Genomic DNA, 18,318 nt, shown 5'->3' with positions numbered 1-18,318 from the left:
CTTACAGTCCATTACTCATCTCAGTCTGCTCTACAATAGTCCCAGATTAGTAGAAACTACATTAAAGGCCCACATGTTATGATTCAGTACAGCAATAAAGACAATAAAAGGGTTAATTCCTACTATCAATTCGATAAATGCATCACCACATATCTTTCATTATTGGAACCCTTCTCAAGAGCCAATCATTCTTCATCAGGGTTTATAATCCATTCCCACATGCTGCATGGCCAGTGAACCGGATCCATGGTAACATACAAAATGATGTTGTCATACACATGCGACTCATCCGTTCAGCGTAAGTTGTATCTGATTTAAGGCTGTTAGTATAAAGGAATACAAAGCTAATTCAGCTGTGAAAACGTCACCGTAATTGATGGATGATGAAAAGCTAAAGTTGAGGACACAGTACAAATGTTGATATCTGTATCTGTATGAGTTACAGGGTCTACTGACCCTCATGTTATTTGCATGAATCAGTTCATCTCATTGTTGAGACATCTTTGGTTTCCAGCCAAACTGCAGCAGTTCAAAGAGATAAAACCAAAGCTTCATTTGCCACACACATTTATTTTTTTTAAAAGGTAAATGAGAAAGAAAATGCACTCGCAATCTGAATAAATTCACTTTGCTATTTTATCACCGTCATGTTTTCCATTCATATGACAGTTGTTTTATATCCATTTTTTTTTTTTTATATGAAGACGAACATCACCTGAGCCTAGAGGCTCTCATTCCAGAGTTCCATCTCTTAAATAGTCTTAGAGCAACCACCTTGCTTCAAGAAGAGTTTCTGGGGATGATTTGAGCCCATATACAAAGAAGACAGCAGACGGTTATCTCAAAAGCAGCTCTGGCTGTTTGGCATTCTTCATCCACAACTAATCAAACAAGTCAGAAACAAAGACCATGTTTGTCCCTTCATCTCTCTGAGGGAATGTCCTTGGAAGTGACCTGATAGACAGGGACCGCCTGGGGGCCGCTTAACCTCCAAGGCGCTGTCCCTCTCCCCAGGCAAACCCCCCCGGGCGCTCCTCCGGCAGGGGGTTGTAGTTGGCATCTTCCTCTGGTGTGTCAAACAGCATCTTTCTGTGGGCGACAGAGGAGGATGTAAACGCTGATCTAGAGCAGCAATCAGTCAAACCTAAGAAGGTTCAGGATCCTCAGAGGAAAACTCAAATATTCCTACACTTTCAAATTGTAGGGTGTATAATATATTGAACAATACTCTAACTAGGATCTGTCAGTAAGTCTGTGCAATATATCATTGTACCTGTTATCTAGCTTCTACCACACTTCATTCTATGTTACTCTTCATTTAGTTCATAAATAATGCTGCTGCTACTTTTCTACCTGAATGTGTACTTTGTAAATTATAATATTTTTTGTAACGAATGTGTACTTTGTAAAGTACACTTTTTTTTTTGATGTGCGTGCTTTTCATCTAATCTTAATTTATTTGTTAACCTCTATCTTTACTTTTGCTGTAACAATGTCCCCCCGTGGGATGAATAAAGGTATTCTGATTCTTACATGTTTACATCTTCAGTCATCAGTTGTATTCATATAGAGACTCACATGATGGACGGGGTCCTCAGCCATCTTCCACCACCCGGCTGGTTGGGGAAAACATCCTCCAGAAAGAAGTACACATGACCCACAGCGATACCTTGAGAACGTTTAAACACATTAACACCATCACTGTTCAGACTGTAGAACACAACTCGCTCTGGATCTTAGCACATCACTGAAACACTGAATAATGGCTGCAGGCAATAGGATAGGTACCTAAAAGATCCACAATGATGGAGTTGCCCAGCAGAAGTGAGAATCCCATCAGCACCCAGGGTAGGAAGGGTGCCTGGAAATTGAGCAGGCCGAAGAAATTCATGCGAACGTTGGGGTTCCTCCGGCTCCACACGTACACCAGCATGATGGTGAAGGCTTGGCCCAGGAACACCAGACTCACAAACGTTCCAAATATCTGAAAGCTGGTTAAAGAACATGGCACAGGCAGGCAGGCCTTTGGACATGGAGGGTTACGGGGGAACTCAAACACGTCGGTGTCTGACAGGAGCTGACATCAAGCTGTCTGAGCTGGGGACGTGTAAGTGGTGGGCACTGGTCAGTAATCAACAACTGTACTAAAGTACCATTTTGTGGTATTTGTACTTTACTTAAGTATTTCCATTTTATGCTACTTCATACTTCTATCCACCACAATTTAGAAGCCCATTTTTTACTTTTACTCCACTACATTTATTCAACACAATGAATTACTAGTTACTTCACAGATTCAGATTATTTGCTAATACAACATATAGATAAACAAATACATAAACTATGACATAAAATTAAAGGTTAATATATTAAACTAATTGTTTTTAAACTACCTGAGCTCAGCCTTTACCAGCAGTGATGAACACATTAAAGCATGAATAATAATAGTCATCGAATATAGGAGACTGAAAAGGGACATTACGCATAAAAAGTACTTTATCATTTGATGCCAATACTTTTGTACTTTCCTTAACAACTTTTACCCAAGTAAGATTTTGTATGCAGGACTTTTACTTGTAACAGAGTATTTTTACACTGTAGTATTTCTACTTTGACCCAAGTAAATAATCCAAAGTATTTCTTCCACCTCTGGTATCAAGGTATCTATACTCCAAGTGGCCTACATGCATGCTTAAGAAGTTGTGGAATTGTTCTCTAAAGACCTCACTACCTGCATGTGAGAGTGGTCTTTTATTGAAACATTGTTGGGAAGGATACAGTCATGAGAAGCCCCCCAAAGAGGAACATGAAGACAAAGTCAGCCGTGCGGCCCCTAAAGGAGCCCTCCTCCAGCATGCGACAGTATCTGTACCTGCAACAAAGCGTTAAGGAAATCTACACAGAAACACAACCATTGAACACATCTCCACCTTAACACTGAAGAAGTGCCACTGTGACACGTGGATGTATCATTGCTCCTACATTAGGATCTGTATGATGTAATATTGACTTTACGTGTCCTGCCACGTCAGAAACCACATGCAGGCCTTCCCTGTGAAACAGAAACATACTTCACATGCAAACTAAGTGAGACGTGGAAGTGAGAAGGATACAGAAATATCATATTGAACAGGAAATTGAAGCCAACTGGACCAAAAAACAGGAAGTTGGTTATTAGTCGCCATACCTACAAAAAGAGAAAGAAAGAGAACATTCATCTGTACGTGATAAAAACAGAGTAGCAAACAAATCCTGCTCATTTCCTTCATTCAAACATTTGAGAGGCTGTGTTTAAAGCTAGGGTGGGTCATGTATTTTAGAAACATATTTGAGTTAGAATTGTGGAAATACTCCCAGACTGTGAAGTCCACTGAGACAAATGTAACATTTGTGATATTGGGCTATATAAATAAACATTGATTGATCCAAACAGCAACCAATACATGTAGTGCTCTGATGAAAAAGAAAACAATATGGCATCTGTGGATGTTGCAGGACGGTAACAACTGAAATGATTGTATGTCTACCTGCATGAGCTCTGATAACAACGGGCATGTTCGGTGTTTATGTTCATAATCATCATTTAGGGACGGGCTGTCAAGACTTTGTCTCTCGATGTAAACCCTGTTGGAGCTAGAGCTGTTAGCCGCTCTCAGTGGGAACATAGAGCTAGGTGCTTTGCATGGAAAGATGCTTCCTTCTTCAGTGTTAACTACCTGAGCTCTAAGTGTTCAAAGAGCTGCAGAGAGCCAGGTCACATGACATGAAGGATACACATCAGGCTCACAGCAGTGTGTATCACAATCTGTAGTTTGAAGACAAATATAATAACTCATTGTATTTGTCTGAATCACAGGTGATGACCACTGATCTATGTAAACTACAGTTTGAATGTAATATCATATAACATTGATTTAACTTATGTTCTGAAATCCAATTAAGTTATCATTTGTGTAGACAAAATTGATGTGGATAGTATTTAGAATTGTCTTTAATATATTAAATAGAAGAAAAAAACTGCTCCTTTCAATATCATCCAGCTGTGTGTGTGTGTGTGTGTGTGTGTGTGTGTGTGTGTGTGTGTGTGTGTGTGTGTGTGTGTGTGTGTGTGTATGCTGCGTACGTTCGTGTGATTGACAGCAGCTGACAGGTAGCCAATGGGCAATAGTTACGTTTTTGTGCATGAGATAAGAAGGAGACTTTAGCAGGAGAGTTCATGGGGGGCTGTTGTTGTCAGAGGCAGACCTAACTGCTTTATGCTCGATTTGATTGGCTGTGTCATTATAAAGCTACGTAGAGAGATGCAATCATTAAACCAAACATATACAATTGAAATGTATCCCTTCAGGTTTCAGTTTTTCTTAGGAGGACACCACAGGACACGATTTACAGACAATATATGTAGCATAATTATGGAGCTGTAGTAGACACATGAAGGCAATTTCATTTCAGCTAAATGTTAACAATTCTATATTTATTTAGACAGGTAGCTGAGTTATTAAGGCTGTGTGAAGTGTGTGAAATGTTTCTGTGTGTGATCTGCAGAGGCTGAGGATGAGCAGCGGTTCAGATTGCTCACCTGGTAATTCCTTAGAATCAAATCCGGATTAAAGTAGAGCTGAAATGGTGTGATGATCTCTAGTTGCTGTGAGAACAGACAAAATGAACATGTTTTGTACAATAATGATCCAGACATTAATATTCATCTGACAAAAAGCCAAGCAAAGTATCAAACCATTAAACCCTAGTCTCAAAAACATAATTGTGATTTCGTAGACAGACAGACAGACAGACAGACAGAGCGAGCCCTCCAGGAGCCCCGCTGAGCCCCGCTGAGCCTCACTGGTCATATATAACAGAGCTCTGCTGTCAGGGAGCGACACACGGAGCTTCCCTGAGACTACCATAGATATGTAACCCCCTGAGGAAGCACACAGGGACACGTCTCTCCTCAGCTGTTGGAGCTACAGCACCGAGCTAGCAGCTCAGTACCGACGTTAGCCTGCCATGTTAGCCGACAGCAGGCTAACCTCCCCCCCCCACACACACACACACACACACACACAGAGAACATGGGAATGTGTCTTACCACTGCAGCAGTCGTGAGGACACAGGCGGTTGTATATGCCCGGGTAACAACAGGAATCTGTAAATACTCCTGCTGTAGGGTCTGGTAAGCCATTTTGGACAGACTGGAAGCTTCCGGCTCTTTCTTGACACGTCATTCCACAAGGCGAGGGTGTTGCGTTCAGGCACATGTGAAAAATCTGCAGAATATCAAGCAGCAACGCTACACTGTACGCAGTGCTTCTCAAAGTGTGGTCCGCGGACCACTGGTGGTCCGTTAGCGCCCCCTAGTGGTCCGTGAGTATATTGGTAACATTTCACATTTGAAATTAATTAATTAATTTAAGTTTTCCGCACTCTTACGGGAATATCTCCGCAATGGAGCGAGCTTAAGTTTCATTTGTAAAAAACGATGTGCTTTTGGATATGTGTGGACGTAGGTGGTCCGCGAGTGTTTTTGTATTGGTTAAGTGGTCCTTGGTATGAAAAAGTTTGAGAAACACTGGACTATAGAGCCATATCAACACCAAACCCTACTGTGATCAGAGGTGGAGAAGTACAAGTAAAAGTCCTGCATTCAAAAATGTTAATAAAGTAAAAGTATTAGCATCTAAATATATTTAAAATACCAAATATTGAAATACTCAAGTAAAGTCACAAGTCTCCCAAAAATGTAGTTAAGTAGCCTACAGTACTTGAGTAAATGTAATTAGTTACTTTACACCACTGACTGTAATGCAGTGGTTCCCAAAATTGGGCAAAGGTATCCCCTGGGCCCAGGAGTTCAAAACTTTTAATCTCAATCAGATCCGATCAGATTTTGAAATCCCATTTTTTGTGATCCAGGATCAGAAAAGTCAGCCATATGTTGTCCCTGGAGTTCAAAGCAATTCAGGATAGGATCAGCCTGATCCAGATTACGATTTTTCAAGATGACTAGATCCTGAATATCAGTGCTTTAATCCTACCGATCACCATCTAGTCGTGGACATGAAAAATAATACAAGGAAGACAAGAGACCACATTGCAGACATCTATTGTCCGCAATTACTTTTGAAAGGTGATGACAGAAGATATTTTTTCTTTAATCTAAATTACATTTGTGCTTGACAATCTTTGTTGTGATACTTTCATGATCATAAACATTTATGTCATCAACATTTGGTTGAAAAAAAAATAGGCCACCACAAACGTGACCAAAAAATGAAAAATAAAATTGATTTGCCATGAAGGCTAAAAATTGTGTATTATTTTAGTTAACAAACTTTGCCATCTTATTTATATTGAAACATATTTTTAAATAAATTGTACAGTACATTTTGCTCTGGTAATCCACTGGAAATCCACCCCTCTGATGGGATCAGGATAATCCAGTTTTTTGGGATCAAACTGATCCCAATCCTGTGTTGTCGGTTTGAACTACCCATTTTGAAGATTTGATCCAGATTAAAGCTTGGATTGGATTTCCTGATCTGATCGGATATCAAAGTGATCCTAATCCTGTTTTTTGGTTTTGAACTCCCCAAAATTCAAATCTGATCTGATCAGATAGGGATTAAAAGTTTTGAACTCCTGGGCCCTGGGGACCCCCTGGGGATCTTGAAGGGGTTCCAGAAGAAAATATTTATTTTCACGAGAATTATATCCATAAGTACCACACTGACAGAATGGGTTATTCTTTTTATTATATATTTTTTTATTGAGTCAGGCACAATGAGTTTACATTTATACAGTCAATATTTTTTGTTTAGAGTGGGTGTAATAGATACGGTGGACAACTTTTAGTTGTATAAGATTGAGCCTGGCACAGGACGTACTATTGTTCACTCTCGCTAATGCGCCATCCCAGACCTCATCATCTATTGCTTGGACTAGTTCCTCTTCCCAATCTTGTTTGATTTTACCGAGTGATGTTTCTGTGAGACGGGAGACGGAATTGTACATTCTTGAAATCAAACCTTTTTCGGTTGTTAGTGTCCAGAATTGGGTCAATTATTGAATCCGGAGGGATATTGGGGAAGGAAGGGTTATTTAGTTCAACCCAGTTTCGTTGTGGGTCCACACATCCTGTTTGACTCATAAATAGTGAGATGGCTTTAGCCATTTTAGAGGGGGAATCCCGTTTTGGGCTAGATTTGTCTAAACGCGGGTCCATTGTACAGTTGAGATCACCGCCCAAAATCAAATGGTGGGAGTTTAGGTTAGGTAATAATTGTAAGGGAAACTTCTGTGTAGCAATGCAGTGGGAGTCACCAACTCATGAAGGAGACACAGGACGAGCAGGAGTTCTGATGTCAAACACTGGTAGTTTATTACAAGCATCGGCCGGAGAATTCATATCACAAGTCACAGCAGCAAAAGTTCTGACTGCACGGGTGGGTTGTCATGTCAATTCTGCCCAGCCTATCTCTCGAATAGACCTTTAACTAGTTTACAGAGAGCTAATCAGCATATTGGGGGAAGGTATACGTGAACACCTGGAGACACTGAATCACTTATCTGACTCTATGGCTCTTGTGACCGAGAGTTGACCGGTCATAAAACTGGTAATGTCAGCAATAGCTGAGGCTTCCCATTCCTTAAGACAGATAACAGACTTAGGGTTCGGTCGTAAAACGTCAACAGGCCGAAAGGTCAAATATCTTAAGTAAAGACAAAATTAATCCCTAACAGCCCACTCGTTTTATCATTTATGATAACCTGAAAACATTAGTCTAATAATAATTTGGTCAATACTTAAATCAATTGGCGTCTTCAGATTTGAGTGTGGTCCCACCGTACATCAATTTACATCACAAAGTAGAATAAGACTGAAACATTCAACCACAATGATTGATACAGACAATCACAATAGAAAATCATCTCTCATCAATGTTTGGATCATCTGTTGTCAAATGCATTTAAAACATAGGATCATAAGAGATCCAGGTGAGGTATAAAATCACAGTTAAGGTATACAATTCACAGTGGTGATTTGATCAATTCGTAATCTGCAAAATTAGTGTCCTCAATTTAGGATTACTTTACATTTACTTCATTACATATTAAATCAAAAGACTATGGCATGATAACATAATTACATTACTTCAACTATCAATCATTATGTCATTTCAAAATCTGAAGGGAAAATTAAACAATTCTCAAAATGTTTAACAATCTGAAAAGGAAAAGTTAGGCAAATATTCAAAGACTTTTGTAAAAACCTGGAAAGTAAAGTTTAAACGTTTAAAACTTGAACCATCATTTTAGGTCTGTCTGTGCATGGGTAATACGTTGAAGAGTAGTGTTGTTAAACCTGATTGCTGGACAATTAAGGATATTTAACATTATTTGTTATAATATTAGAAATATCTTATTGTTCAATACCTTATAATCTGAAAATATCAATTAATTTATTTTGTTTAGTGTGAAAGTGTAATCTGATCTGACAAAATATATTTATCACCACTATTTAACACATGTCTGTTCATTGAAAATATAAAAAAACAATCATGAATTGTACATCTGTAAACATCTGGTCATTCAATTCAAATGTTATCTTTGTACAAGAGCTGGAAGAACATGTCCTGCTGACTCATTCTCCTCCTCTCTTTATGACACAGAGTGTCTGGTGTGTGTAAAGGCATCCTGATACTGTATAGATTAGCACTGAGGTGCTGATTGGCTCAAAACTCTTCTTCATCAGAGCGCCATATTTCATCCCCCCCAATTGCTCTGCTTTTGTGTGGCTCATTAGTGAGCACTGTATGATCCCCCCAGTGAAATGGAGGCTCATCTGCCTGCATTCCTTCTGCTATCTGCTTGAGAGCAGTGCAACTGCATATTCCATGTGGCACATCCAGATGCCCCCCCCCCCCCGTGATGGGAGAGGTTAGGAAGACATCTGCTCCTCCAAGAAACATGGAACCTTGTATTATAGAAGCCTCTGAAGCCATCGCTCGTCCTGCAGAGTTGTCTGTTTGAGCCCCCCCGAGCAGGAAGATGAAGAAGCATCCCATCTCATCAGAAAGTTGAAGATTAGAATCCTCTCATCTCGAACGACCTCGTGCCTCCTTGCACGTGACTGGGGGTGCTCTCTGCAGCCGGAGAGTGTGATCCTCTCTCTCTGACCCTTGGCCTTCAGAGCTGTCCTAGTTATTGGGTTAACACTTGATAGGGATGTTTTCCTGAGTGAAGACAACTCAAGGTAATGGATTAGCACATTATCAATCAATTACAAAAATAGGATAGACCCCTCAGGATTATTTGGGAGCCTTCCTGACACATGCACATGCATAAATGTAAGGTTTGTGTTAGTCATTTAACATGCAAGAATCATATACTCATCAGTCCAAAGCAGAGAAATGTTATTTTAAGTTAAAGGTGAGCTAGTCCCTGTGGATATAACCCCTTCTCAATGATTCTAAATGTTATATTAATTCACCATTTAATAAAATATTAGTTTATCAGAAATACATTTGAAATAAATGTTCCAATATGAAATCAATTACTCAATATAATTGACTCTCTCCTCCCCTTTTCTTACATATGTCACATATGTAATAACAACGTAGGAGTGTATTTAAACATGTTAATGTCTATAAGCTATTAATCGAGAAGACTCAGTATCAGTATGCAACTCGCAAATATCTCTTCTCTCTTTCCTATCCCTCTCTTCCCTCTTCTCTCTATTCTCTCTTCCACATCTCTCTCTATTCTCTCTTCCTCATCCCTCTCATCTTCCTCATCTCTCTCATCCTTATCTCCCTCTTTCCTCATCTCCCTCTTTCCTCACTTCCCCATGTCTTTCTCTTCTCACTTTCCCATGTCTTTCTTCTCTCACTTCCCCATGTCTTTGTCTTCTCACTTTCCCATGTCTTTCTTCTCATTTTCCCATGTCTTTCTTCTCACTTTCCCATGTCTTTCTTCTCACTTTCCCATGTCTTTCTTCTCACTTTCCCATGTCTTTCTTCTCATTTTCCCATGTCTTTCTTCTCACTTTCCCATGTCTTTCTTCTCACTTTCCCATGTCTTTCTTCTCACTTTCCCATGTCTTTCTTCTCACTTTCCCATCTCTTTCTTCTCACTTTCCCATCTCTTTCTTCTGTCACTTATGTTAGATATGAAATAAAACATACAAGTCCATGTAAGCATGGTATAGGTAATAATCCATTACTCGAGAAGACTCAGTATCACCTGTGCGCAGCTAACAAAAAAACAATTGTGAGAAACATATATTATGCAGGAAATGCATACCTTTGTTGAAAAAACAAAGCATAGCCGATTTGGGAGGAAAAGCTTCAACCCCCTTAACATCTGAGTTACCACTGAAGGCATAGCATGAATGATAGTGGGCGTCTGAGGGTGTCATTACTGAGAAATGTCAAACAAATTCAAAACCTTACATTTGAAAACAGGTTTGTATTCCTCCACTTAAGGTGACGTTATCATTGGAAACACTAAAAACGAACTATTTTGATGTAGAATCTATCAATTGAATCGTCAGAGCAGAACAGAATGGTTGTATTGTAGCCTGAGTTTCGTGCAGCCTCTAGTTTTACCAGGTGGAAACATGGTCCATATAATGTGAATACATGCAGAATTAGACAGTAAGAGGCCCCTGACATTAGGCCTATACTAAAAATAGTAGGGGCTTTTAACAGCTTGCCAACTTACAGGCATCCTCTGCATAGCAGTATGAATAGCCTTAAAAATAACAAACAACCCACTCCGTGGTAACGAGAGTCATGTTTCTGAACCAAATGCCCCAAGTGAAGCCGTTAGTCTCATCTGACTGACCCAAGGGTTGGCGCTGGTGTGACAGGGAGGCTTCCAAGTGTTCAAAGCAGATGTCAAGCTTTCAGTTCATGGCTCGATGGGGGGGAGCAGACCCACGTGAGACAGTATCAACGGCTGTAATGTTCAGTTTGAGGAGCGTCATTCTCTCTGAGAGCAGGAAATGGTGTCCATTCTCGGACCAGACCATTAATGTCATGTAGAGCAGCCATAGCATCTCTGTGACTGCACTCAGCCAGACTGTAGCAGGGCAGAACTGGGTGACCTCTAGTGAAGCCATCCAAGGCCATAGACAAAATCGAACCACGTACTAATAAAAAGGGACACAGGGCCATCAATGTCTCTCTTTACCATTGGCCTAATCATAAAACAAATCAGTGGGAAAAATGTGGAACACTAATCCATCATGTGAAATGTTGAGTTAATTTAAATAATTACTTATGGGTTGAAATCAAATTAACATTAACATTAGAACTAAAGTCAGTTAAAATTGGACTTGCACGGATCAGAATCTAATCAATACACCATTTTCCCAGCTCTGTGATGAAAAGGATAACAAGCAGGGATGCAAACTTGTCACCTTTCGGCAAAATTCGCCGTTTTGAATCCAAATAGGTCCTTTGAGTGAAAAAAATATTTATGTTTTTGGTATGGGGGGGTCTGGGACCCGGAGTAATCTGCGGCCGCGAGCTGTTATGTGCCATCATGACACGCATGGTGTTCTTTTTTATATATTATAATGAATGCTCGAGTCTTCCTGCCTGTCGGCTCTTTTGGATGTATAATAAGGCTCTGCTTTTCCGCGAAGATGGTCTAGCTTCAGCAGCTACATTACCTACGGGTGCGTTCGTTAATATTAACTGTGTGGTCCGGAGTCACTGTGGCACAGACTGGACCGCTGGTGAACAGCTGTTAGAACGGGGCGTTCAGGTGTTCAGAGCAGAGCTCCCTGTCGGAGCGGCAGAGCGTGATGTGAACTGAACAATGTTTCTGTCGCAATATTATTTAAGGAATCGTTGAGCTAGCTAACCAGCACACATTGTCACTATATCTGCTAACGTTAGTTTTAGTACTCAGATGTTGTACTTGAGTAAAAGTAGAAGTACCAGAGTGTAGGAATACTATGTTACAGTAAAAATACTGCATTCAAAATGTTACTCAAGTAAAAGTATAAAAGTATTCTCATCAAAATATAGTGGAAATAGCGACAGTAAAAGTAGTCGTTGTGCAGATTGGTTTATTTCAGAATAATATATATGATATTGTAGCGACCCTGTATAGGATGCTGAGGGTGTCACTCAGGCATCCCCCGTCTCTCTGCCAATCATAGAGCTGCACAGTGATGCTGGTTGAGGTGCGGGCCTGTGGTTGGGGGAGCAGACGGGGGAGGGCGGGAAGTTGTGACGTAGACACTGTTATATATATGGGTACGTGTAGAAGTTAGTGTGAGTGGAGTGTGAGGTTGAACCCACAAGCTGTTCCTGAACCTGTGATCATCTGTAAAGAAGAAGAGTTATTAAAGCCTAATAACTAGCAGCCTGTTTCCGACTCCCTTTGTGATCGTTACATTGGTGTCAGAAGTGACTTTTCGAACGGAGGACATCTATCCTGACGGGAGTTCGTAACTGCGTCACGGAGCTAGCCGGGAAGCTAGCGGAGATGGAAAAGTTCAGCAAGATGGGAGTGAAGCAGGAAAGTAGAGATTGAGAGGAAGATGGAACATGCGGGTGGTCGAAGGACATGAGTGGGGAGTTCAGGAGTGCACGGGAGGCGAGAGAGCGCCTGAGAGAGTCGGCGGTGAAGATGGCTAGAGACGCGGGAATGTCGCCGTTTTCAGCGGCATTTCGCGCCATTTCCAAGCTGGATGTAAACAACAATGGCGGCGCCCATCAACCAGTAGCAGCCGCCGCGTCCGTGAAAACACCCAAATACTCGGGTAAGGCAGACTGGGAGGCTTTCCATGCCCAATTTGAACTACTTGCACATGCCGGGGGTTGGTCGATAGAGACTAAAGCACTACAGCTAGCTTTGTGCCTCACAGACGAGGCTCTTTCATGTCTGCTACTACTTAGCCTTGAGGACCGACACAGCTATGAAGCGTTAGCGGGGGCTTTGAAGAGGCGGTTTGGACAGTGTTTCCCGCCAGAGCTGCTCCGGAACAAATTGAGTAACCGCTGTAGGAAGTCTGGAGAGACGCTGCGTGCGTTGGCTAACGACATGGAGAGCCTGACGCGGCGGGCATATGCACACATGCCACCCGGAGTGCAGAGTGAGCTGGCACGTGATCAATTTATCAGGGCTCTCCTCCCTCCGGATTTGAGGGTTGGGGTACAGCTGCAGCATCCACAGTCCTTGCAGGCGGCCTTGGAGATGGCTGTGGAGAGAGAGATTGTGTGGAGTGTAGCGGCGAGGAGCAACGGAGGGCCGGTACCACCGGCTGTGAGGAGCTGCAGAGTGGAGGAGAAGCCTGGATGGGTTACCGAAATGACTGAAAGTGTTCAAGTTTTATTAGAGGAGAAAATGAGGGAGATGGAAGCAGCTGTCAATGCAGAGAAGGAACTGCGGCAGCAACAGGAGGCTAGACTCAAAGCGGAGCTGGCCTCTCTTGAGCGAGATCTCCAGGAGAGTAAAGAGAAGGAGAGCCTTGTGGCCTCTCTGGAGAAGTGCCTCCAAGATGGCAAAGAGAGAGAAAGGAGCCTGGTGGAGGAGGGTGCCAAGAGGGAGGCGCAGTTCAAAGAGCTGCTCAGGAGCCTGGAAGCCGAGAAGGACAACCTGGAGGAGTCTGACGAACCAGCTGTCCCAGCTCAACAGCATCATCGCAGACTACCAGCAGGAGGCGGCGGACAACCGGGAGCACTTGGCCGAGCTGCAGCGGGAGGTGGAGCGGTTAGCGAGGGAGTTGGCCGAGTTGGAGGCTGAGGCGCAGAGCGAGAGCGACCGGGCTGCCAGGCTGGAGGAGGACATGAGGCAAGCACAGAGAGAGAGAGCAGAAGCAGAGTCTGGTAAGCAGGAGCTGCTGAAGGAGAAGCAGCTGGAGGTCCGGCAGCTGCAGAGGGACTGCATCAAGTACCAGGAGAGGATCAGCTAGATGGGTAGAGACGCTAAGGCGCTGCAGCAAGGTTACAACGAGCTCCAGAATAAGCTAGGACAATCCCAACTGGAGACTTTGAAAACTCTAGAAGACCTGAAAAGGACAGAAGCAGAGTTGGATACCTGTAAATCTCAGCTGGATGAGTCCCAGAAGCAGGCAAGCGTAGCTATAGCGGAGAGGAGTACCATGGAGCAGAACGCCCAACACAGAGAGGCCTCGATGAAGGCAGAGGTGGAGCAGACCCTGGAATCTGTGAGGTTCAGACTCGGAGGCGAACTGAAGGAGATGGAGCTGAGACTGGACGAGGTGGACAGTAGCGGAACTATGACACCAGGACAAGAGGGCAGCATTTCCGGGCCGGGGAGCTGGTCTGGGTCTACAGCCCACAACGGAAGAAAAGCCGGTGCCCAAAACTGGACAGTCAGTGGGTTGGTCCCTGCAGAGTACTGGAGAGGGTGGGGGTAGTGTTTGTGCTGAGTTTTATTTGTTCCTCGTGGGCGAGGAACTTTGTAGTGGGGGGGTAGTGTAGCGACCCTGTATAGGATGCTGAGGGTGTCACTCAGGCATCCCCCGTCTCTCTGCCAATCATAGAGCTGCACAGTGATGCTGGTTGAGGTGCGGGCCTGTGGTTGGGGGAGCAGACGGGGGAGGGCGGGAAGTTGTGACGTAGACACTGTTATATATATGGGTATGTGTAGAAGTTAGTGTGAGTGGAGTGTGAGGTTGAACCCACAAGCTGTTCCTGAACCTGTGATCATCTGTAAAGAAGAAGAGTTATTAAAGCCTAATAACTAGCAGCCTGTTTCCGACTCCCTTTGTGATCGTTACAATATGTTTTCTAATGATTGATCATTAAAGTGTTGGTAAAGGTGCAGCTAGTCTGAACGACCCTGTATACTGCAGGGTAGCTTGTGGATTTACTCCAGGTGGAACTAAAGTCTGATTTAACACTTGATTATATTTCACATCATTCATCCAGATCTGTAAAGTAACTAAAGGTATTAAATACATGTAGTGGAGTAGAAGTACACCATGTACCTCTGAACTGTAGTGGAGTAGAAGAACAAAGTAGCAAAACATTTAAATACTTAAATAAAGTATCTCAAAATTGTACCCAAGTAGTACTTGTTGAGTTTATGAACTTAGTTACTTTACACCAGTGGCTATAAAGATAGAAAGACTAAGCCTTGCACAGAGGCATGAAAATACATTTTCAAAATGCTCAACAGTGCTGCCAAAATTATAAACTGACTGCTACACAATTAAAATAAATGCTTTTATATATTTCTATTAAATGTGACTGTTTAGCATTTCTGTTATTATTACCATTGCTGCTTCAGTTGTTTTAGTTGCTCTGTCTGTTCGCATTTGGAAGTCTCATGATTTATTATGTGGGCCTGTGAAGGAGAGGCCCAGGGAAAACAACATCTATCTTGGAACTGCAATTACTTATCTTAAAGAGATTGCAACATTATACTCCTTTAAAAAAAAGATTGCTCAATTTATTTAACACATTTATTATGTACACAATAAAACCTCAACAAATATATTGATCCTGGCTTAACCAGAGACCTTTACTCTATTGTTCATAAGCTCAGTAGTTCAACAACTATTAGAATTGTAGTAATGTCTGTAGACCAATTGTACTAGAAATAATTTGAAACAGTTTAGTATTGTCATACTGATATTTTGTACAAACTGTAAAGTCCACTGAGACAAATGTAACATTTGTGATATTGGGCTATATAAATAAACATTGATTGATTGATTGATTTAATAAAGAATGTTAAACTATATTTAAAAACTGTAATTGAACTTCAACTTATATCAATTATCTGATTCCAGTGGCCAGTTGGAATAGACAATCAACAAAGTTTCCATTTTGCAGCAACAGCGCAAAAGGTTTCAACCACAATTAGTATTATGTCTGAGTCTTGTTCTGTCTTGCTTTGTTTCGGAATGTGTTCAATACATTACGTTTTTTTCTTCTTTTTTCTATTAATTCTCACCATACAATACATAGATTAAGAATAAGTGAAACAAATAATACAACATTGACCTAATTGAGCAGACAGATTTTTTGCAACCCTGATCTCCTCAGGCAGGTATTTACGACCAGTGATGCCTCTGAGGGTCTCAGGGTGTGAGACAGATGCAGGACATAAAAACACTCTTTTGCTATTTATTTTCATTTTGCAGCACATTTGCAGCACATTTATACTACAATATATAATTTTGCTTTACATCTTTACATTATTTATTTTTCTCAAGTCATTTACTTTTGGTGAGATAACTAAAGTTTAGTTCATTTTACCCTGGCTATGGACTGATTCATTATTAGTTGTTACAAAGCATACACAAGACGGCGGGTAGACAAACCAATATAGAAACAATTAGACAAACAAACTAGGGCCGGGACTTTAACGCGTTAATTAAGATTAATTAATTACACAAAAATTAACGCGTTAAAAAAATTAACGCATTTTAATCGCACTTATTTTTGCACCGCGGAACGTTTCTCACTGGATGAGTTTTAGGCGTACCGATTATACTGGAGCACCAACTAACGTTCATGACTTCAGACAACAACAAACCACAGTGAACAACAGTGGGAAATGTTGTTTTAAAAAACGGACGGATGGAAGCGTCGATAAGAGCACGGTTGTGTGCAAATTATGCAAAAAGGAATTCGCATATCACCGCAGCACATCAAGCCTCAAGTATCACCTCAATGCAAAACATATAGCAGCTAGCGTGGAAGCTAGCGTGGACGTTAGCCTCTTTTATCGCGTTCACACCAAAAAGAGCCGGTACTAAAATGTGTTCATGAGAACCTTTTTACCCCCACGAAAGTCCCTGCTAGAGAGCAGAGAGCTGCTAGAGAGCAGGGACTTTCGTGCGGCTCTCTTGTGAGAAAAGAGCTATATTTCTGATTGGCTGGGCGGATTGCAAACCACGCCCCGTAAAACTCCCAAAAAGTGTTGTGAAGCCGCCATTTTATTATCCTCGCATTAGCATTATTAGCATTAGCCCAGCGCAGAAACGCAGAGAGACTAACTTATGGCAACACAAAATAAAACATGGGAGCGGTGGAGATGAGGAGGTGTCGGCGTTCTGGCGATTTACTCGGAAGGCTCCCAGCAGCTTCTACTGAAGCCAGTCCCCAACTCCGGGGACTTCCGGCCGGGGACTTTGGGCGGCAGTATACGCCGTGAAGTGGTTTGCGGCCTGCCAGTAAACCCAAAACAGAAGAAGAAGAAGTGACGTCAGTGGCTTCATTTGCCTAATCCACCCCCAGGTTCAAAGAGTTCTCATGAACGAAGTTCTCATGAACCTTTGTGGGAAAAGTACTGCGGTGTGAATGCGCCTAATGGTATACTAAAATCCATGTGAAAAAAATTGCTTCTCACTGTTCTCAGGTCAAATATTTATATGTGATTAAAAATGCGATTAATTTCGATTAATTAATTACAAAGCCTCTAATTAATTAGATTAATTTTTTTAATCGAGTCCCGGCCCTAAAACAAACATGAACTCGCAATAAACACCAGCGTGACAGCAAAGCTCATTCAGCTCAATTTAGTCCCAATTAAAAGGTTTCAGAGGGGGTAGGGAATTATAGAAATGGAGCACCTACTCGCGCATCCACCCTTGTAGGCTACAAGTGCTAAGATCGTGCCTGAAGACCGTCCAAAAGCGATAACTAGCTTATCCTCTTGCAACACCACTACTCTATTCTAGTGGCGCTATGATCCCACGACCAGGAGAACATAGACTTTTTTCGCTACCCTTTCTCTCCAAAAACAGCACAGTTAATTGTAGTCCTACACGACCAGCCTATACACCCGCCATCGAGTTCATCACAACGATGAAACACAGTTTTTGTTCCACACTTGCTTGCCACTGCCCACCTGTGATCAATTAGCCTATAATTTGTATGTATGCACCCCGGATCGCCACCAGCTGGTCCAGCAACGTAGGCAACACTTCCAAGCAACGTAGGAAATGTTCCTCCAGCAGAGTAGAGAGCTGTGGCGCATCGGGTGATGCACGCACCTCGCGCTGCCCCAGCCTTGCCAGCAATGCAGAAGATGGTCACAAACAACGAGTGCTTTTAGACCATCTCGTTTTTACGGCGGAGACGGCGGTGGTGTGAGTTAAGCTATAGACAAAAAGGCTGTGACATTCTTCCTCTCAGCTGCACGGCTGCAGCCACCCAACAACGGGGGAATATTTACACACACCCCCGCGGCTGCTGCGGACCCCGTGCTCACAGAGGCAATGGGGGGAATATCTCGGGCTGCTTATTTTTAACTGCTGTGTTGGCCGCTGAAACCCCCAGAATTCGGCGATTTGTCCAATACAAATATTTACATTGCTTTCAT

At 42.2% G+C, this 18,318-nt stretch overlaps 1 protein-coding gene across 1 annotated transcript; it reads right to left on the bottom strand.

The window, feature by feature from the left end:
• Positions 1-550: 550 nt before the first annotated feature.
• On the bottom strand, positions 551-5,323 carry derl2 (derlin 2). The gene is made up of 7 exons (XM_034238594.1): positions 5,090-5,323; positions 4,580-4,645; positions 3,114-3,187; positions 2,779-2,872; positions 1,789-1,984; positions 1,579-1,669; positions 551-1,089 (listed from the first exon to the last, which is right to left on the bottom strand). Exons 1-7 carry the CDS (start codon positions 5,180-5,182, stop codon positions 984-986), a joined length of 720 nt encoding a protein of 239 aa, XP_034094485.1. The 5' UTR covers positions 5,183-5,323; the 3' UTR covers positions 551-983.
• Positions 5,324-18,318: the final 12,995 nt, after the last annotated feature.

The sequence above is a fragment of the Gymnodraco acuticeps genome, unplaced genomic scaffold (genome assembly GCF_902827175.1).
Source record: "Gymnodraco acuticeps unplaced genomic scaffold, fGymAcu1.1, whole genome shotgun sequence".
Classification (NCBI taxonomy): Eukaryota; Metazoa; Chordata; class Actinopteri; order Perciformes; family Bathydraconidae; genus Gymnodraco; species Gymnodraco acuticeps.
This window is presented reverse-complemented; position numbering and strand designations above follow the sequence as displayed.